The 22,360-nt window shown below is 43.8% G+C and overlaps 1 protein-coding gene across 1 annotated transcript in view; it reads left to right on the plus strand.

Moving 5' to 3' along the window:
* The window catches only part of cfap74 (cilia and flagella associated protein 74), a 90,728-nt gene that overhangs the window by 62,590 nt on the left and 5,778 nt on the right, over positions 1-22,360 (plus strand). Inside the window, exons 23-32 of the mRNA XM_073819808.1 lie at positions 275-527; positions 8,437-8,565; positions 8,667-8,773; positions 8,868-8,999; positions 9,687-9,796; positions 9,889-9,944; positions 11,005-11,124; positions 13,876-14,028; positions 15,686-15,797; positions 16,167-16,321. Of these exons, the coding sequence (XP_073675909.1) occupies positions 275-527; positions 8,437-8,565; positions 8,667-8,773; positions 8,868-8,999; positions 9,687-9,796; positions 9,889-9,944; positions 11,005-11,124; positions 13,876-14,028; positions 15,686-15,797; positions 16,167-16,321 (1,327 nt within the window). The remainder of the gene's footprint in view (positions 1-274; positions 528-8,436; positions 8,566-8,666; positions 8,774-8,867; positions 9,000-9,686; positions 9,797-9,888; positions 9,945-11,004; positions 11,125-13,875; positions 14,029-15,685; positions 15,798-16,166; positions 16,322-22,360) is intronic.

The raw sequence follows: 22,360 nt of genomic DNA on the forward strand, positions 1-22,360 counted from the left end.
ACCATATTTCAACTTGTTGAGGTAGTGAATTGGTGGGTTTTTGTTAAATGTGAGCCAAATCATCACAAATAAAAAAAAAACTAAACTAAACTACTTCAGTCTGTGTGCATTGAATTTATTTAATACAGAAGTTTCACAATTTGAGTTGAATTACTGAAATGAACTTTTCCACTTTTTATTGAGATGCACCTGTATATCTGATTACTTGATTTTGCTTGAATTTTTTGGTAATATTTTTCAATCTTCTAATTAATGCTTTCTATTCTCGACTCAGAGACTTCCTGCTATCTTGTCATGCGACTGCCATCCAGCCTTCTCTGAAACTCTCTGATTGTTTGGTTGAGTTTGGAAGGACAGCGGTGGGGGACCGAACCACTGCAGTATTGTATGTGGAGAACCAGCAGCCGCAACCTCCACCTCATTTCAGTGCAGGGCCTGAGGCTGCAGCCCAGCTCTTCACCTTCTCTGTTCCAGAAAACTCTGACATCAACATCACACCTACTTCTGGACGGGTTCTACCTGGACAGGTATGGACAAGTTGCATATCTCCGCCATCTGCGGTCTAGCAAGTATGCACATAGACGCTTCCGGTTTTTTTAATAAATTCAAACAATTCGTAGAAATATACTATATGCGATGCTTAAAGACACCAGACGATTTATGCAACAGATGCTCATTTTTATAAAACAGTTAAATATTTATAAATATTTAAGGGGAAATGCACACACCAGCTTTTAATAAATGCAAATACTATACTTAAATTATGTTACGGATACAGTTACAAATAAGGTTACCAAATTAATTTAATAAAACGTACATTGAGTCCATAAAGCAGTAACCTCTGAGGATCTCTTTGACAGTCGCAAACATGATCTTATCTTATAGATAGAGTTGTTCTAAGCCAAAGGAGAATAAAGGTCATGTCCACAGTAATCAGAATAAAGTAAAGTCTTCGAAAATGTGCAGTATTGTTCATCAATGTTAAAATGTGTTTAATATTTTTTGTGGAAACCATAACACAAAGTAAGAAAGTTAAACATTTATTTAGCGATCTTACAAGGTTTTGTTAAAATCAATTAATATCTCCACACTACGCAGTTAATCTCTTATTCACATTGTGATACACTGCTGGCTATTTTCGTATACAGTATACATACAGTAGTGCAGCTACTGTACTGTACAGTCGTGGCCAAAAGTTTTGAGAATTACATAAATATTGGAAATTGGAAAAGTTGCTGCTTAAGTTTTTATAAGAGCAATTTGCATATACTCCAGAATGTTATGAAGAGTGATCAGATGAATTGCATAGTCCTTCTTTGCCATGAAAATGAACCCGAAAAAAAAACTTTCCACTGCATTTCATTGCTGTCATTAAAGGACCTGCTGAGATCATTTCAGTAATCGTCTTGTTAACTCAGGTGAGAATGTTGACGAGCACAAGGCTGGAGATCATTATGTCAGGCTGATTGGGTTAGAATGGCAGACTTGACATGTTAAAAGGAGGGTGATGCTTGAAATCATTGTTCTTCCATTGTTAACCATGGTGACCTGCAAAGAAACGCGTGCAGCCATCATTGCGTTGCATAAAAATGGCTTCACAGGCAAGGATATTGTGGCTACTAAGATTGCACCTAAATCAACTATTTATAGGATCATCAAGAACTTCAAGGAAAGAGGTTCAATTCTTGTTAAGAAGGCTTCAGGGCGTCCAAGAAAGTCCAGCAAGCGCCAGGATCGTCTACTAAAGAGGATTCAGCTGCGGTATCGGAGTGCCACCAGTGCAGAGCTTGCTCAGGAATGGCAGCAGGCAGGTGTGAGCGCATCTGGACGCACAGTCGGGCGAAGACTTTTGGAAGATGGCCTGGTGTCAAGAAGGGCAGCAAAGAAGCCACTTCTCTCCAAAAAAAAACATCAGGGACAGATTGATCTTCTGCAAAAAGTATGGTGGATGGACTGCTGAGGACTGGGACAAAGTCATATTCTCCGATGGAGCCTCTTTCCGATTGTTTGGGGCATCTGGAAAAAGGCTTGTTCGGAGAAGAAAAGGTGAGCGCTACCATCAGTCCTGTGTCATGCCAACAGTAAAGCATCCTGAGACCATTCATGTGTGGGGTTGCTTCTCATCCAAGGGAGTGGGCTCACTCACAATTTTGCCCAAAAACACAGCCGTGAATAAAGAATGGTACCAAAACACCCTCCAACAGCTATCAGTCAGGATTTGGCCCAGAAGTTGATTGAGAGCATGCCCAGTCGAATTGCAGAGGTCCTGAAAAAGAAGGGCCAACACTGCAAATACTGACTCTTTGCATAAATGTCATGTAATTGTCGATAAAAGCCTTTGAAATGTATGAAGTGCTTGTAATTATATTTCAGTGCATCACAGAAACAACTGAAACAAAGATCTAAAAGCAGTTAAGCAGCAAACTTTGTGAAAACTAATATTTGTGCCATTGTCAAAACTTTTGGCCACGACTGTATTATGCATCCAGTCTCGTATAATGCACTCAAATGAGTGAGAACTGACATAAGTCTGATGATGTTCTGTACAAGTTAACTTATACAGTACATATATATATTTCTAGTTGCACCTTCAGCTGTGGTGTAATGTACTTAAGTATTTTTTGGGAGCATCTGTACTTTACTTGAGTTTTTATTTTTCAGCCTACTTTTACTTTTACTCCAATCAATTTCCTAATTAAAATGTATACTTTTACTTCGATACATTTCCACGAAGCATATTCATTACTTACTACAAAATAGTCAGAAGTCAGGATCTCAGTCAGAATTGCGAGATGTAAACTGCGAGAATTTTTTTTTCTTAATTTTGAAAAACTGTATCACAGAAGTATTGTGTTCTATCTAGAGTAAGAGTTTGCTCACAAAAATATTGCCTTTCCCTAAAAAAAATAGTTTTCTATCTTTCACCTTTTTATTTCCGTCACAAAAGTTTTTGTTAGCAAACACAAAGTTTATAAACTCATAATTCTGACTTTTTCTCGCAAATGCAAGTTTGTATCTAGCAATTCTGACTTATTTTCTGGCTTTTTCCCCCAGAATTGCGTGATACAAACTAAATTCTGACTTTTTTCTCCAAATTGGTTGATATAAACTTGCAATTGCGAGAAATAAAGTCAGAATTGACCTTATGCACGGAGCGTTCTATAGAACTTCCGCATAATGATAAGCAGCTCATAAACTTCCGTTGAAGCTCATTTTAAATGTGCTATATATAGGTGGACACTCTTGAGACTCCTCTCACTGAGAAAAATTATAATTGCAACATTATAAACAATGTTAGTGTAACGCAGGACTCAGGGAAGTGTGTAAGATCCAAACGCAAGCTTTGATAAACAGATCGTAGTCAAACAGGCAGGGTCAATATCCAAGCAAACAGTGTAACGGAGGCAAAACAATGGCGTAATCCACAAAAACACAGGCAGAGTCCAAAAACCAGAGAGGGCAGTCCAAAAAGTAACAAATAATCAAGGCAATGAAACAAGGCAAAAACTATGGCAATGAAACAGAACAAAACAATGGCAAAACTATGACAAGAAACAAAACCGTGGAAAAATATCAAAACAGAGCAATGAAACAAGAGAAACACTTAGTAGAGTCCGCACAGCAAAACAATACTTTGCAAAGCCTGTTTGGTTTAGGCCCTGTTTAAATGGCCATCAAACAGGAAGTAACCATAGAGGCAGCAGAGGGAGCAGCAACAGTCAATGAGAGTAAGGGCTCCCTCTGCTGGTCTGGCATTACAGACCCCCCCCCCCCCCTCTAGGAGCGACTCCTGGCGCTCAAACAAAACAAAGTGAATAAGTCCAGGAGGGTGGTTGAGCAGGGGGTGGGACGGTGGCCCAGGTCCATGAGGGGGAACAGGTATAGAGTCAGGGCCTGGACCTTGGAGCAGAGGCAGACAGTGGAGCAATGGAGCTCCTGGGCCGTGGAGCAATAGCAGACAGTGATGCAGTGGAGGACCTGGGCCGTGGAACAGTGGCAGACAGTGAAGCACTGGAGGACCTGGACCATGGAGCTGTGGCAGACAGTGGAAACTTGGAGGACCTGGGCCGTGAAGCAGTGGCAGACAGTGGAACAATGGAGAACCTGGACCATGGAGTGATGGCAGACAGTGAAGCTCTGGAGGACCTGGGACATGGAGCAATAGCAGACCTGGATCATGAAGTAGAGGTGGACCTGGACCGTGAAGCAATGGCAGACTGTGGAGTAGTGGAAGCCATGGCGGGGCCGGCAGAGCAGGAAGCTTTGCCGTTGCAGGCAGAGCAGGAAGCTTTGGCATTGCAGGCAGAGCAGGGAGCCTTGACGGCGCAGACAGAGCAGGAAGCTTTGGCGTTGCAGGCAGAGCAGGAAGCCTTGGCGTTGCAGGCAGAGCAGGAGACCGTGGCGGAGCAGGGCAGAGCAGGGAGCCTTGGCAGTGCAGGCAGAGCAGGAAGCTTTGGAATTGCAGGCAGAGCAGGAGTATTGACAGTGGTTGAGCAGATAGTGAGTTCATAACAGGGTGCTACCCCCTTTTGAGGATCTGCAGCGGGAGCTGCCGCCTCAGGGGGTTCCGCCGTGGATGCCGCCTCCATAAAAGGCATAGGCGCAGCGGACACTTGGACAGACGAGGCCTCCAGAGCAGACTCATGGACAGATTCATGGACAGACGAGGCCTCTGGAGCAGACTCGTTGACAGACTCATGGACAGACGAGGCCTCTGAGCAGACGAGGCCTCTGGAATGTAGTGTGCAGCCCACACACTAAAAATGGTGATGGCCATCACAGGCAGTGCAGTAGTTAATGGGATGCCCACCGTGGTGGAAGGTGTGAGGCTTGGGAGTGTCAGTTTTGCGTGGCTTGCTTGGCTTGGGAGCGTCGGCTCTATTGGTATGCCTGCAGCCCGCACTGACATCAGAGGAGGGTCCATCACACTGGCAATCAAGACATGGTGTGGCTCTGGCATATCAGACGAGACATGGCATGGCTCTGGCAGGTCAGATAAGACATGGCATGGCTCTGACAGGTCAGACGAGGCATGGCGTGGCTCTGGCAGGTAAGACGAGGCATGGTGTGGCTCTTGCAGGTCAGACGAGACATGGCGTGGCTCTGGACACTCGGGCGAGACGTGACTTGGCTCTGGACGCTCGGGCAAGACGTGACTTGGATCTAACAGCAGTAACTTGGCTTGGCTCATGAAGATCTGCTGTAACTTGGCTTGGCTCATGAAGATCAACTGTGGCTTGGCTTGGCTTGGCTTGGCTCAGGGACAACAGCAGCAACTTGACTTGGCTCATGAAGATCTACTGTAACTTGGCTTGGCTTGGCTCATGGAAATCAGCTGTGGTTTGGCTTAACATAGACAACCCAGCTGTAACTTGAATTGATTCAGGAACAACAGCTGTGACTTGGGTTGGCTCATGGAAATCAGCTGTGACTTGGCTTGACTCGTGGGGCACAGCTGTGACTTGGCTTGACTCGTGGAGGACAGCTGTATCTTGGCTTGACTCGTGGAGAACAGCTGTATCTTGGCTTGACTCATGGAGAACAGCTGTATCTTGGCTTGACTCATGGAGAACAACAGCTGCATCTTGGCCTGACTCATGGAGAATAACAGCTGTATCTTGGCTTGACTCGAGGAGGACAGCTGTATCTTGGCTTGACTCGTGGAGAACAGCTGTATCTTGGCTTGACTCATGGAGAACAGCTGTATCTTGGCTTGACTCATGGAGAACAACAGCTGCATCTTGGCCTGACTCATGGAGAATAACAGCTGTATCTTGGCTTGACACATGGAGAAAGCAGCTGTATCTTGGCTTGATTCATGAAGAACAGTTGTATCTTGTCTTGGCACAGAAAGTGTAGCCCTGACTTGACTTGACACCGGAGGATCAGGCAACACTTGACTTGATGTCGGAGGAACGGTTGTGACTTGACTTGGCTTTGAAGGGATGGCTGTGACTTGACTTAATGTTGGACGAGCAGCTGTGGCTTGAATTGGCCTTAGAGGGAACAGCTGTGACCTGACTTGGCTTTAGGGGAACAGCTGTGACTTGACTTGGCTTTGGGGGAACAGCTGTGACTTGACTTGGCTTAGCTGGAACAGCTGCGACGTGGCTTGACTTTGCTGGAGCAGCTGCTGTAACGTGACTTGACTTGGCAGGAACAGTAGCTGTAACGTGACTTGACCTGGCAGGAACAGCAGCTGTAACTTGACTTAGCTTGGCAGGAACAGCAGCTGTAATGTGACTTGATTTGACAGGAACCTCATCTGGAAGGACAGCCATGATAGATGCAGACTCTGGAGCAGGAGACATGACGTGAACAGGCTGTAGCTTGACTGAAGTGGCATAAGCAGGTGCTGGCTTGGCTGACGTGAGTTTGCTTGCGCCGACAGCAGTGGTGGGTCCTCTATGCTGGAGGCCAACCATCTTGAAACCGGGTTGACTCGATGAAGCGTGGATGTAGCTGCCATTTTGGCAGCCATCTGATGAACAGGCTTTGGGACGGCGGCTATCTTGGCGACAGGCTCTGGCGTGGCGGCCATCTTGTGAACAGACTCTGGAATGGCGGCCATCTTGTGAACAGGCTTTGGGACGGCAGGCATGACGTGAGCAGGCCCTGAAGCGGCAGGCTTGGCGTGAGCAGGCATGGCGTGAGCAGGCCCTGGCTCGACAGTCGTGATGTTAGTAGGTTGTGGTTTGGTGGATGTGACGTAAGCAGGCTGTGGCTTGGTCGACGTGATGTGAGCAGGCTTTGAAGCAGCAGACAGGACATGAGCAGGCCTTGGCTTGGCAGACATGATGTGAGCAGACTTTGGCGTGATTTGAGCAGGCTTTGGCTTGGCAGACACGACATGAGCAGACTTTGGCTTGGCAGGCATGACGTGAACAATACCAGACATGATAGTGGGAATGTGAACATGTTCTGGTGGTGTGGGTACTGTGGGATTGTGGGGCTCCTCATCTGCAATCCCAACAGTAAAAGGTGAACCAGCCAGCTGGAGTGCATAGTCAATATATTGCTCAAGGGTTGCAGAGCCATTGCTGTTTGGCATGAGAAAATTTAAACAGTCCACAAGTCCATTACGAAAAATTCCATTTAAAGCTACGTCATTAAAATCCACCAAATCACACAGTCCGCAAAAGTCCACAACATAATCTTCAATAGGCCGATTACCTTGGCGGAGACAGAAGAGATGTGATGCTGGGTCCATGGTTTGATCTGCGTTCCAAAAGCCGCTGGATCTTTGGTAGGCAAAGTATTTCTGTAATGCAGGACTCAGGGAAGCATTTAAGTTCCAAACGCAAGCTTTAATAAACAGATCATAGTCAAACAGGCAGGGTCAATATCCAAGCAAACAGTGTAACGTAGGAAAAACAATAGCGTAATCCACAAAAACACAGGCAGAGTCCAAAAACCAGAGAGGGCAGTCCGAAAAGTAACAAATAAACAAGGCAATGAAACAGAACAAAACAATGGCAAAACTATGACAAGAAACAAAAACAGAGCAATGAAACAGGAGAAACGCTTAGTAGAGTCCACACAGCAAAACAATACTTCGCAATGCCTGTTTGGTTTAGGCCCTGCTTAAATTGCCACCAAACAGGAAGTAACCATAGAGGCAGCAGAGGGAGCAGCAACAGTCAGTGTGAGTAAGGGCTCCCTCTGCTGGCCCACACGTTACAGTTAGCGGCATGGACATTCAGTTTCATATTATTTAACAACATATCATTTAAATGCGGAGCCTGGCAATCCGTACTCTCCGTATCTGCATAGTTGTACATTTAAATGCTGACAGCTAAACAGTATCATAAGGTGTTTAGGCTAATGTTAGCTAGCTGTCGATACTTCTCTTCAAGGACATCTTAACAGTATTCTTGATAATCAGTAACTTGCCATCATAGTCATGAACACATTTTTAAAATCTTGCAATATTTTAAAGCCAACAAGTGAAATCATTTGTAGATGATAATATTAATATTATTCATATTTAAAGCAGATGTAACTTCAACCCCCCACCCCCTTCCTCTCCTGTCCAGTCCCCACCACTTTCTAAGACTTACGCCACTGTAACTAAAGGAACGAGACTCTGCGTCACTTGGGCCATACTTCACACAATGCCTGAAAACATTCTTTTACAGACAAACAGAATCTAGTGACGTGCATTTCAGGTATCTGTTTATGGTCTAGGTGACACAGTTATGTTACATCACCTAACCCTACTGTCGGCCAATAGAATCGCATACTTTCCACATGTGCTTCAGATACAGACTCACGCAGGAGCATTCCCATATAGCATCAGCATCATAACACAATGTCTCATTGCCCTGACGGGTTAAACACACACACACACACACACACACACAGTGTGTCAGTGTGGTTTGTATGGCTTTAGACTCAGCTCTGTTTATTTCAGCAACCATTTGTGTGCATTCACAGAAGTGTCTGGTCCAGGTTACATTCAGCCCAACACTGTCTGATGACGCCATCAGTGCGGAAACTCTTCGCTGGAGAGAGGAATTTCATACTGACACTAGCAGCTACCGATACCCAGAAGCTGATACCAAAGTAAGGAGCATCAGAATGTCCAGTACAACCATGCCACTTCTTACACAACATACAGCATTAACAAGTGTTGTAACTGCCCTGCTATTTCTGTTCATTTACAGAGCAAAATGGGGACCCCATTGCTTTTGGTAAAAGATCATGGCAGCAAAGTAATGTCTGCAAATGGCAGCCCCATCCACTCCCCAAGTCCAGCAGATATTCAGGCAGGGTATGAAGGTCAAACAGTATGTGTTTTATGTCATTGAAATAATTTTCAGGGGACAGTTGAAAATATGGTTCTATTTTATATTGTTTCTTCACAGCTCTTTTGAATATTTGGCTGTAAAGGCTTCACTTTTGCGCTCTTTTACTGAGCGTCACATTCGCTATGTCATATCCTGCTTCACCTCTTCCTCAGACATAGTGCTGGACACATCAGAGGAGCCTAGATACAGGTGATGTAAGAAGAAGATTTAGAGATATACTGATGCATAAAACAAAGCATTTTTTTTATTAAAACCTCTTCAAATGTTTATAAAGTAGTATTTTTATGATGTAGTGCTATAAAAAAGTATATCATTAGATTTTCAACCAAAGCCTATGAATCCTTAAAAGTGACCTTTCATAATGTATCAGTTAAAGAAGGTTATTTAACATAATTGCCACTGTCACATCACATGGAAAGCACTAAGAAATAATAAAAGGGCGCCTGCATTGCACAACATTAACTTTGTTGTCTTCAGGAAGCCGCTTGTGTGCATGTGCTGTGTTAGATTAAAGCAAAAAGCTCCAAATAGCTGTGGTTTGCAGTAAATTTGTAACAGCTAAGGGGTGTTGTTAAGCACAAAGTGAAGTGGAGGCTTACTGAGATGCCATGAGCATCTTATGTCTGGTCATGTGAATCTTGACCTGACATGAGTAATCATCATTACAAATAGATTTCGCAAAAAATATTGTTCATTTATTTAGGAATAAAACTTTTTCTAAAGGACAAGAAAAATTACTAAGTGAGCCTTCAAATTTAGATAATTGAAATTAAGTTTTAAATAGTGACAATTCCTGTGAAACAAAAATACAGAAAGAATGCAATGTTGCAGCAGTGTCCCAGCCCAAAGCTCATTGAACTCAAATGTGTTGTGCAGCCCACATGAGACGCTCTATCTGGAGTTATGCTGTCCAGCCATCAGACCAGCTTTACTGCTCATCTCTGACAATGGACGCAACACCATCCACTTTAATCAGGTGGCAGTAGGTAATACACATTTGATTATCTGCCGTTATCAACTGTTGTTGCTCTTTCTGCTTTTTTTTTACAGTACACTTGCAATTGTTTTATCCTTGTAGGTCAGAAAGTAGTGAAAAAGGTGATAATCCAGAACATTTCTTCAGAGACTGTAAAGGTATCTATTTCAATCATTTTACCAAGTAAAGTAACATTGTCATACTCTACAAAACCTTTTCACCGTTTCATGACATTATGCATGTCTATGATGCAGCAGCATGTTTATATACTAACAAAAGCATGCACATATAGTGGCCCCACGTTTTTTCTTATTCAATAAGCTATTTCATTCTGATATACTGCAAGTCAAATAGGAGAGAAAAGACATCACAGTTTCACTTACATGCTAAATTGAGATATTATGTAACCATATCAGGATTTGTATATATGTGACCCTGGACCACAAAACCAGTCATAAGGGTACATTTTTATAACTAAATCATCTAAAAGTTAAATAAATAAGTTTTCCATTGGTTTGTTAGGATAGAACAATAGTTGGCCGAGACACATTTGAAAATCTGGAATCTTAGAGTTGTCCAAATGAAGTTCTTAGCAATGCATATTACTAATCAAAACTTAAGTTTGGATATATTTACAATAGGACATATACAAAATATCTTCATGGAACATGATCTTTACTAATATCCTAATAACGTTTGGCATAAAAGAAAAATCTATAATTCTGACCCATTGTATTTTTGCCTATTGCTACAAATATACCCGTGCTATTTAAGACTAGTTTTGTGGTCCAGGGTCACATATGGTAGGTATGTTTTAGGTTCTAGAAAGTTAAACTCTTATCAACAACATTTGTGGTATGAAGTTGATTATGAACCCATTTATTCAACCCATCCTCAGTTTTAAAAACAAAGGCAATAAATGGCTTAGGCAATACACTTTAAAAAGCACAGTGTGGAAAACAACTTTCACACACATACATGTTAGGAATACAAGAAAGGAACATAACCCAATTATCCTTAAAGCATTGTTGGCATGGAGCAAAACATCTGTAACACATTCACCAACAAAAGCAGTCTAATTTCAAAAATGATAACTCAGGCAAATTAACTAAAATAGAAGCATAACATTTCTGCTGTTAACTTTTCTAAGTGTATTCACCGTAAAAAAATATATATATATAAAAAATTGACAAATATCAGCCTTAACCTGACTTTTAGCTGACATCATCACTGCTGGACGTGACTGGGCCATTTTCTGTGCTGAATGCCATGCGTTCCATTGGTCCTGAAGATACACACACACTCCTGATTGCATTTACACCCTCTCTGGCCAAGAAGGTAAGCATTGCTGCCCCGCTTCACTGTTAGACAGCTACTGCCACCCATACACAGATGATAGCAAAAAGTGTTTCACATTATTCTCAGTATCTAAATTTAAGGCCCTGCTACACTGATTGTAGCACTAAAAGTAGATGCTTCATGAATTCTTTATTTATTAAATAGTGTATTAATAGCTACAGTGAAAATAGATTTAAATATAATTATATATATATATTTACTCACCCTCAGGCCATCTAAGACCAATTTGAGTGTTTTTCTCTTCATCAGATCAGATTTGGAGAAATGTATTATTACATCACATGCCGATCATTTAATCCTCTGATTGGGTGCTGTCAGAATAAGAGTCCAAACACATAATAAAAACAATAATTCACATGACTCCAGTCCATCAGTGAATGTCTTGTGAAGCGAAAAGCAGCATGTTGGTAATTTAAAAAAATAATAAAATCATCAGCATTAAAACATTTTGAACTAGATTTTCTAATGGCTTGAGCCAATGCAAACCTTTTTTTAGCATTAAAAAGTAAAGTCAGAATTTGCTAAAGATGTGCGGTGAAAAAAAAAATAGCATTGAAAAGGCATTGTGTTAGCATTAGCATTGTGTTCTTTAATTTGTGCTTTGTTAATGCATCAACCACAGAACTTTACACTTGCATCTGTGCTTGTGTTCTAATTCAGTAAGTCTGGCCCTTTAACTACTAACTGTTGAAGTCCATTTACAAGTAAAACTGTTCAAAACAGCTCTAAACAAACACGTTAGTTGATTTTGATATGAGAAGACAGGGGATTTACGTTTCACTGGAGGAGGTGTTATTATGGGTGACAGACTTTTGGATTTGCTTCATAGAAACACAGCTTTTTAGCCTTGAAATACTTTAATTGATGGACTGGAGTCCATGGAGTCGTGGGGAATCACTTAGGAATTACTGTGATGTTTTGATCAGCTGTTTGGACTCTCATTCTGATGGCACCCATTTACTGCAGAGGATCTAGTGGTGAACAAGTGATGTAATGCTGAATTTCTGCAAATTTGTTTTAATGAAGATGAACAAACTGATCTACATCTTGGATGGCCCAAGGTTGAGAAATTTCTTTCGGTGAGCTATTCTTTTAAAGGGATAGTTCACCCAAAAATGAAAATTTGATGTTTATCTGCTTACCCCCAATGCATCCAAGATGTAGGTGACTTTGTTTCCTCATAAAAACACAAACGAAGATTTTTAACGAAAACCGGTGCAGTCTGCCAGCCTTATCATGGACGTGGATGGGCACCAGACCTTTAAAAGTAAACAAAAACATGCACAGACAAATCCAAATTACACCCCGCGGCTCGTGATGATACATTGATGTCCTAAGACACGAAACGATTGGTTTTTGTGAGAAACTGAACAGTATTTATATCATTTTTTACCTTTGATACACAGCCACGTCCATCTGTCATGAGCATCAGTCACGTCACATTAGCACGCGCACTGGCGTAGAATACTCAAACGCCGTAAGGGGAAATCAGTGTAAAGTCCCGGATGAGTTTGCGCAAACTAACGTAATCTTTTAGCTTTAAATCGGTTTAAACAATCAGGATACGCGCAAGTAATAACCATTTTGAATAGCCGCTATACACACAATCTCTGTGCACTGTGTAAACAATGAGTGTCGTATACATGCGACAGATCGCTTCCGGCGTTTGCGTATTCTACGCTAGAGCGCGTGCTCATGTGACGTAACTGATGCCAAACTCGTGCACATGACAGATGGACGTGGCTGTGTATCAAAGGTATAAAATGCTATAAATACTGTTCAGTTTCTCACAAAAACCGATCGTTTCGTATCTTAGGACATCAATGTATCATCACGAGCCGCGGGGTGTAATTTGGATTTGTCTGTGCATGTTTTTGTTTACTTTTAAAGGTCTGGTGCCCATCCAGGTCAATGATAAGGCTGGCAGACTGCACCGGTTTTCGTTAAAAATCTTCGTTTGTGTTTTTATGAGGAAACAAAGTAACCTACATCTTGGATGCATTGGGGGTAAGCAGATAAACATCAAATTTTCATTTTTGGGTGAACTATCCCTTTAAGTACACGATTGGCTGAATCTCACAAAATCTACAAGAAGAATTGGGTAAATGCCTATTTTATCCCAAATTGTGACTTTACAATTGAGGGTATGTTTACACGACAAAGGTGTACTAAAAACTAAAAAGTTTATCCTTCGCTTTTTTGAAACATTTTGCATACAGAAACAAGTTTTTTAAGAAATCCCAGTCGCACAGATCTGCGAAAAGGACTGAAAATACTGTATTAAGTAGTTTGCAATGTCACTTTGTAAAAAAAAAGCTACGCTTTTATAGAATAAATAAGCATGTGCATGAAGTCACCGTTCACATCACATTTTCACGTTCCAAAACGTGCATTTTCAAACCCGTTTTTAAGATTTAGCATTTTCAGACCTCCAAAACACTGTAAAATATTTTCTGGATTTAGTTGAAAAGAGTGTTGTGTAAGCGCCCCCTAAATATCTTTTCTCCCTCAAAATGATTATCATTATGCAAAAACATACCCATTATTCTCATTATTGTAATACAAACTGTCTTTATTTGGGTTGAAATATGACCCAGGCATTTTCTCAACAGGTTTCGTGAGATTCAGATAAACACTAGAGAAGCACACCAAGATCTGTATTTCCCCAAAACTGTCATTGAGCTAATGCTTGTATTCATATTATAAAATATATCTTTTTTGTTTTGTCAGTATTATGAAACTCTGGAGGTGAGCTGCAGTCAGATGTCGCTGGAGCTCGCGTTGTGTGGTGAAGCTGTAAATCCCATCATCACCTGCTCAAATGAAGGACACATTAAATTTGACTATGTTCCTGTGAACGAAAGCGCCTCACATGTGCTCAGGGTATTCACTCCACATTTCCATGTCTTTGTGCACCGATGTCACATTCAAACCATTGACTGAGGAGTTATCAGATGCCTTCACTTTTGACAGACAATGCATTACTTAAACACAGTTATCAAATTATACTTCTCAGAAAATATTTGCAAAAATGGCACAACAGCTTATTATCAAAAGGACATCTAGGTACCTTATTTAACCCTAAAAGGTTCATAGAAGTGCCCTAAGGTGCATATTACTACTCTACTGTAGAAATATGCAATTTTTAGGAGTAGATAAGTTGTCCCTTTCAATTGAAACCGCCCACTGTTGCACTGCTAAAGGTACAGTTGTTTACCTTTTTCTGACAGTGCAAAATGATAGTGTCAAATGCATACTGCAGTTTAACACTAGAGGTCACTGTCACCATATTATAATTCTATTCACTGTGATTCTGTGCAGTTTTAAGTTATTGTAATGGGTTTCTCATTGTATTCCCCCTGAAGTATATACTGGTAGAGTAGTGATTAAGGGATTAGGCCTGTAAAATATCCAGTCACTTGAATTGTTGCTTTGAGCAAACCCTAGGATTGTATGTACTCTAAGTCATTTTAAACACAAGCATCTGCTAAATGAATGAGCAAGTAAGATAACCTGTCAAAAGTCCTGTGCATTTACTGTATTAGCTGGTCTTGCCCCAGGATTGGCTTGGGGTCAGTAAGATATTGTTTTGGCTTGGTTTGCATTTAAAGAACATTATACTTTTATGAGGCAAGGATCCATTTAAGTGATCAAAAAATATAGTGAAGAAATATTTATACCTGTACAAAAGGTTTCTATTTCAGATTAAAGAATCCTGAATAAAGAGATGCTTGCAATATTGAGTTACTCTCTAAAAAAGTAACTAATTATGTTAAAAAGTTCTATTTTTGTCAAATGTAAAAGCCTTTTTACAGCAAAAGCCTCAGGCTTAGAGAAAAGTAAATTGACTTCTGTACAGTAGACCGCAGAAGAAAAAATGTCAACTCTTCAGCAATAAAAAAAGGAAAGGAATGTTAGATTATCTTGAGTAATTTTTGCTTATTAGTATGGATGAATTGGATCATCAAAGGTTGGCAGCAAAGACATCGGTTAATAAAATGGTATTAGATACATAAAGGATATTTGTATTATTTGACATATTGAATTATTTCAGGTTTGCATTTAATTGCGCTGTTTTTATTAATTTTGAGGAATACTGTATCTGTTTTTTTTAGTGAGTGAGATTATTTTTTGCATGTTCACATTTATTCTAGAACTAAAGTCTTACTCCTGATTTCTCTCAACATTGGGACAGGAGAGCTTTTGATCAATAAATGGGGGGGGGGGTAACTCAGATATTTTATGTCAATTAAAAAGTAATGCGTTACTTTACTAGTTACTTGGAAAAAGTAATATTATTACGTAACTTGCGTTACTTGTAATGCGTTACCCCAAACACTGGATATTAGAATATTTTCTGAACATTTTGGAGTGACAGCCACTGAAATGCAGAAATAAATGCAGCCTTGGTGAACATAATGTTCTTTCAAAAACATTTTAAAAATGTACTTTGGAGGAGCAGTAGTGTGTGAATGTGTGAGATATGGATTGTATATACATTTGGTAATGAACTGATGAATTCTCTCTCGGGTGTGTTTAGCTGCAGAACATGTCTTCACTGGATGTGCAGTTCGGTGTGCTGTTAGAAAGCCACTGTCCTACGGAAGGGAACGACCTGATACTGGCTGCCATGGACTCCGCAGTACATGTGGGTAAGTTACAGCCACACACACACAGAGGACTTCTCTGTGGAATACAAGATTGTGACGGGAGATTTTGAACACGAGAATGTGCCTTTTAGAGAAAGGTTCACTCAGAAATTTAAATTATGTCATCTTTTAATCAACCCTTTTAACTTTGTGCAACACAATAAGAAATGTTTATCAGAATGTTGACAACATTTGGAACAACATAACCCTGCTGAAAAAAACAATAGAAACCATTACAAAATTTGTAATGGTTTTAATGGGGATAATTGGAATTGTACTGGTTTTAATAAAAAACTGTAATGGTGCCTATTGGTCTCTACTTGCAAATGTACGAAATCACCTATTGATATCATCATACATCCATCATTTCAGGTACTCAGAACTACAGTGGGATGAGTGTGTTCCGTGTTTCACCATCAGGAGGCGCTATTACTTCGAATGGTGCTGTTGACATCACTGTGACCTTCCATCCTGATCATGGGAGTCTCCATTACAGAGATGTTCTCAGAGTGCAACTCATTAACAAAGTTAGACGCGTTCATCTACACATGAATACTGCTTGCTGTCAGGATGGGAACTGTGGCCTGTTTTATTAAGATTGTATAAAATATATACAGTATCTCACAAAAGTGAGTACACCCCTCACATGTCAGCAACCATTTTAGTATATCTTCTCAAGGGACAATACTATAGAAATTAAACTTGGATATATTTTAGAGTAGTCAATGTATAGCAGTATAGATTTACTGTCCTCTGAAAATAATTCAACGTACAGCAATTATTGTCAAAATAGCTGGCAACAAAAGGGAGTTGTTACCAACGCGGTCTCTGTGGCTCCCTCCGACCGCTGTCAGCGGGAACCCTCACCGGACTTTTAACTCACTTCCCGTACCTGGGACTCACTTCCGGTTCCGGGTCGTCCGGGTCACTTCCGCCTGGCGGCCATTTATAGACTCGCTCCGCGGGCTTTCCCTCGCGAAGTTTTGTTTAGTTTCACTATCAATCCTGAGCGTTTCTATTCTGGTTATTATTCTCCCGTTGCCGTTTGGACTGTTTATCCCGCCTGTGATTGCTTTCTGCCTGCCTTTTGACCCCTTTGCCTGGATTACTGATTACTCTGTGGATTATCTGTATTGCTCCTGTTTGCCTGTGATTGAACCCTGCCTGCCTGACTACGATTCTATTAAAGCTATTGCACATGGATCCTCAGCCTCCGACTCCGTCTATGGATGGGTTACAGAAAACTTCGCCGATACCGGATCCAGCGACTGCTTCCGCCCCGGAATCAACGCCAGCAGCCGTTCATCAGCTCACCACGGAGCTAAGTGCACAGGCCACAGCTATCTACCACCACCAACAACAGCTGGATCGCCTAACCGATCTAACCGGACAGCTGGTAAGAGCATTGCAAGGTTTGCAGATGACGGCGCCGCCCGTCGCTACACCTGCCACACCACCACCCACCGCTCCTCCCGTGGCGGCTAGTCCACGACTAGCTTTTCCAGAAAAATTTGACGGTACACCGACCAAGTGTAAAGGTTTCCTGCTGCAGTGCTCATTGTTTGTCAATCAGCAACCCCATCTATATCCCACTGAGGACAGCAGAATTGCATTCGTCTGCTCGCTCCTTTCCGGAAGGGCTCTAGACTGGGCTACTGCGGTCTGGCGTCTCGACGCTCCCACCTTTCCATCCTTTGCCGCCTTCCTACAAAGATTTAAGGAGGTCTTTCAGCCCAGCTCAGAGAGCGGAGAGGCAGGGGAACAGATTTTAGCACTCCGTCAGGGTAGGAGAAGTGCTGCAGATTATGCCTTGAGTTTTCGCACCCTTGCCGCCCAGAGTGGATGGAATGATGAACCGCTAAAGCTACATTATCGTCGGGGTCTGCATCCCGACCTGCAGGTGGAGCTGGCCTGCCGGGATGAAAATCTCACTCTGGATCAATACATTGACCTTTCGATTCGAGTGGATAACATTATGAAGGCTCGCAAACCCAACCGTCCTCTTCCATCTGTGGCTCTACCTGCACCCCCCTCAGAGGTAGCCCCAGAACCCATGCAGCTAGGAGCTACCAAGTTAACCCTGGAGGAAAGAGAAAGAAGGCTTCGTAACAACCTATGCCTGTATTGTGGACAGGCAGGCCACATTCGAGCAAATTGTCCTACTCGTCCTCCACGCCAGCCCTCCTCGGTGAGTAATCTGGACACCCTATCAAGCTGTTGTCAGATACCTATAAAGCTCACATATCTTAGTCAAGTGATTGAAACCATGGCTTTAATTGACTCAGGAGCTGCTGGAAACTTCATAGACTCTGAGTTCGTGACTGCTAACCATCTCCCCATTCTCTCCTGTCCTTCACATGTTTCAGTGGCCGCCATCGACGGGCGACCGCTAGGATCAGGAAAGATCCTCCATACCACCAACGACCTCACTCTACACGTCAATCCTGGACATCAAGAGACCATTCGCTTCTTCATAATCACATCATCTCAGTCACCCGTCATCCTTGGTTACCCCTGGCTGAACCAACACAGCCCATCCATTGATTGGTCGAAGCGCACCATCTTTCAGTGGTCACCCCATTGCCAGCAACACTGTCTAACAACCACAGCCCAGCCTAACCTCTCACACATCACAGGTTCCTCCCCTTCTTCCATCCCATCCGTGTATCATGATCTACGGGAGGCCTTCAGTCGCACACAGGCAACCAAACTACCACCTCACAGACCAGGGGACTGTGCCATTGATCTCATTCCTGGAGCTACCCCGCCACGAGGGCGCGTCTTCCCGCTGTCCCAAGCCGAATCGAGAGCCATGGACTCTTACATTCAGGAGGAACTGGCTAAGGGCTTCATAACCCCATCCACCTCACCGGCCTCAGCAGGTTTCTTTTTCGTTAAAAAGAAGGACGGAGGGCTCCGGCCTTGTATCGACTACCGTGGACTCAATGAAGTGACAATAAAATACCGCTACCCGCTCCCACTCGTCCCATCTGCCCTGGAACAACTACGCTCGGCTAAGATCTTCACCAAGCTGGATTTGCGCTCAGCCTATAACCTGATAAGGATTAAAGCAGGGGATGAATGGAAGACGGCCTTCTCTACCACCTCAGGCCATTATGAATATCGGGTAATGCCCTTCGGCCTGGCCAACAGTCCATCTTACTTTCAAGCCTTTATCAATGAGGTCTTCCGGGACATGTTAAATCGGTGGGTGGTGGTCTACATTGACGATATCCTTATTTATTCCAGTTCACTCTCAGAACACATCAAACACGTCCGAGCAGTACTACAACGCCTCATCTCACATCAGCTTTATGCCAAGGAGGAGAAATGTGAGTTTCATCTGGAGAGGGTGTCCTTCCTCGGATACATCATAAGTCCAGAGGGAGTGGCAATGGACGAGAGGAAGGTTAACGCGGTACTCCAATGGCCCCGCCCAAATACCCTCAAGGAACTGCAACGCTTTTTGGGCTTTGCTAATTTCTACCGTCGATTCATTCGACATTTCAGTACCGTTGCGGCCCCGCTCACCGCCATGGTGAAGAGAGGAGCTTCTCGTCTCTCCTGGACCCAGGACGCCTTGCAAGCCTTCGACGATCTCCGCCAAAGGTTCACCACGGCACCCATTCTCCATCACCCTGATCCTGACCAACCATTCATTGTGGAGGTGGATGCATCTAGCACTGGAGTTGGAGCGGTTTTGTCCCAACGGCAGGGTAATCCGTCCAAGGTGTTCCCTTGTGCCTACTTCTCTCACAAACTCACCCCCACGGAGAGAAACTATGATGTCGGAAATCGCGAACTCTTAGCCATCAAACTTGCCCTGGAGGAATGGCGACACTGGCTCGAGGGCTCGAAACACCCTTTCACTGTGCTGACCGACCACAAGAACCTCGAATATCTGCGCACGGCTAAAGTGCTAAATCATCGTCAAGCCAGATGGGCACTGTTCTTCACCCGCTTCGACTTCCAGGTCTCTTATCGTCCAGGTTCACAAAACACCAAGGCAGATTCACTTTCACGCATCTACGAATCCAAAGAGCCCACGTCCTCTCCAGGACCCATCCTCCCTACCTCCATGATCGTCGCTCCTGTCACATGGGACATCATGACGGAAATTGCTGATGCTCAAGCTCAGGATCCCGCTCCTCCTAATTGCCCGCTCCACCTCACTTACGTTCCCCACAGCCTCCGGTCTCAGGTTCTCACCCAGGTTCACTCGTCTCCCAGCTCAGGCCATCCAGGCATTGAATCAACCTTGGATCTGCTCAACAACAGGTTTTGGTGGCCTACCATTCGCCAAGACACCATTCAGTTCGTCCAGAAATGCACTACCTGTAATATTTCCAAGGTTCCTCGTCGCCTGCCCGCCGGCCTTCTACAGCCTCTACCGGTACCCCAACGCCCTTGGTCCCACATTGCCCTGGACTTCGTCACGGACCTCCCTCCATCTAGGGGTTACACCACCGTCCTCTCTGTAGTAGACCGCTTTTCAAAGGGCTGTCGCTTCATACCACTTCCGAAACTTCCCACGGCCTTGGAAACAGCCGAACTACTGTGTCAGTGGGTGTTTAGGATCTACGGACTCCCTGAAGATATAGTCTCTGATCGTGGTCCCCAGTTCACTTCTCATCTCTGGAGTAGCTTCTGCCGCCTTCTCAACATTAATGTGAGCTTAACGTCTGGATATCACCCGGAGTCCAATGGCCAAGTGGAGAGGTTGAATCAGGAACTAATTCGCTTCCTTCGCTCCTACTGCCACGACCACCAGGAGGACTGGAGCCGCTTCCTGTTCTGGGCCGAATATGCCCAGAACTCTATACGCAAGCCCTCTACCAATCTCACCCCGTTTCAGTGTACCCTAGGCTACCAACCACCTCTCTTCCCTTGGTCTGGGGAACCTTCTAACCTTCCAGCAATCAACTCCTGGCTCCTACTCAGTGAGGAAACTTGGAACCGTGCTCACGTCCACCTGCAGGGAGCTATCCGTCGTACTCAGGCCCAGGCCAACCGCAAGCGTCGACCCGGACCCCAGTACGAACCCGGCCAGTGGGTCTGGCTCTCCACCCGGGACCTGCGACTCCGTCTGCCATCCAGAAAGCTCTGTCCCAGGTACGTGGGTCCATTCAAAATTTCTAGACAGATTACCCCAGTTTCCTTTCGGCTAGAATTACCTCCTCATTATCGTATCTCACCCACCTTTCATGTCTCTCTGTTAAAGCCCGCTGACCCACCGGAAGGAGTGGAGGACCTAGACGAGACCGCCACCCAGGGACCTCCCCCCGTAGCAGTCGACGGCGAGGAGGTATATCGTGTCAACATCATCCTGGACTCCCGACGCCGGAATGGTCGCTTACAGTATTTGGTCGACTGGGAGGGCTTCGGCCCCGAGGAGAGATCGTGGGTCGCCTCTGAGGACATCCTGGACCCTTCTCTCACCACCGAATTTCACCTCAACCACCCAGATCGGCCAGCCCCCCGAGGAAGGGGTAGACCTCGGCGTCGGCCACCTCCTCGCGCCAGGAGTCGCTCGCAGGGGGGGGGCTCTGTTACCAACGCGGTCTCTGTGGCTCCCTCCGACCGCTGTCAGCGGGAACCCTCACCGGACTTTTAACTCACTTCCCGTACCTGGGACTCACTTCCGGTTCCGGGTCGTCCGGGTCACTTCCGCCTGGCGGCCATTTATAGACTCGCTCCGCGGGCTTTCCCTCGCGAAGTTTTGTTTAGTTTCACTATCAATCCTGAGCGTTTCTATTCTGGTTATTATTCTCCCGTTGCCGTTTGGACTGTTTATCCCGCCTGTGATTGCTTTCTGCCTGCCTTTTGACCCCTTTGCCTGGATTACTGATTACTCTGTGGATTATCTGTATTGCTCCTGTTTGCCTGTGATTGAACCCTGCCTGCCTGACTACGATTCTATTAAAGCTATTGCACATGGATCCTCAGCCTCCGACTCCGTCTATGGATGGGTTACAGGAGTACACCCTAAGTGATAACAGCAGTATGTTGTTTAACCATGCAAAGCCACATGTCCTATTCATCATGCTTATGTTTTTGTCTGCTTGACAGGACCATACAAAGTTGTGTATCTTTTATTAGAGCAGTTACAATAAGGTGCTTTAGGTACAATTCTCTCATACTGCATTTCGTTGCCTTGTACTTGTACATGTGTAATGACAATAAAGTTGAATCTAATCTAATCTAATCTAATACTGCCCACTGGATGTTCAACATGGCATCTCATGGCAAAGAACTCTCTGCGGATTTGAGAATTAGAGTGGTTGCTCCCCACAAAGATGGCCAAGGCTATTAGAGGTTCAGTAACACCCTGAAACCGAGTTACACTACAGTGGTCAGGGTCATACAGAGGTTTTCCAAGATTTGGAAAATCCATTTGGAACAGGCCTCGCAAGGGTCAATCAACAAAGTTGAGCACTCGTTCTGTGCGTCAGGTGCAGAACCTGGCTTCAAAAAACAGATGCATAAGTGCTGCCAGCATTGCTTTAAAGGTTGCAGAAGTAGAAGGTCAGCTTGTCAGTGTTCAGACCATACGTCACACACTGCAA

The sequence above is a fragment of the Garra rufa genome, chromosome 15 (genome assembly GCF_049309525.1).
Source record: "Garra rufa chromosome 15, GarRuf1.0, whole genome shotgun sequence".
In the NCBI taxonomy this organism is placed as follows: domain Eukaryota; kingdom Metazoa; phylum Chordata; class Actinopteri; order Cypriniformes; family Cyprinidae; genus Garra; species Garra rufa.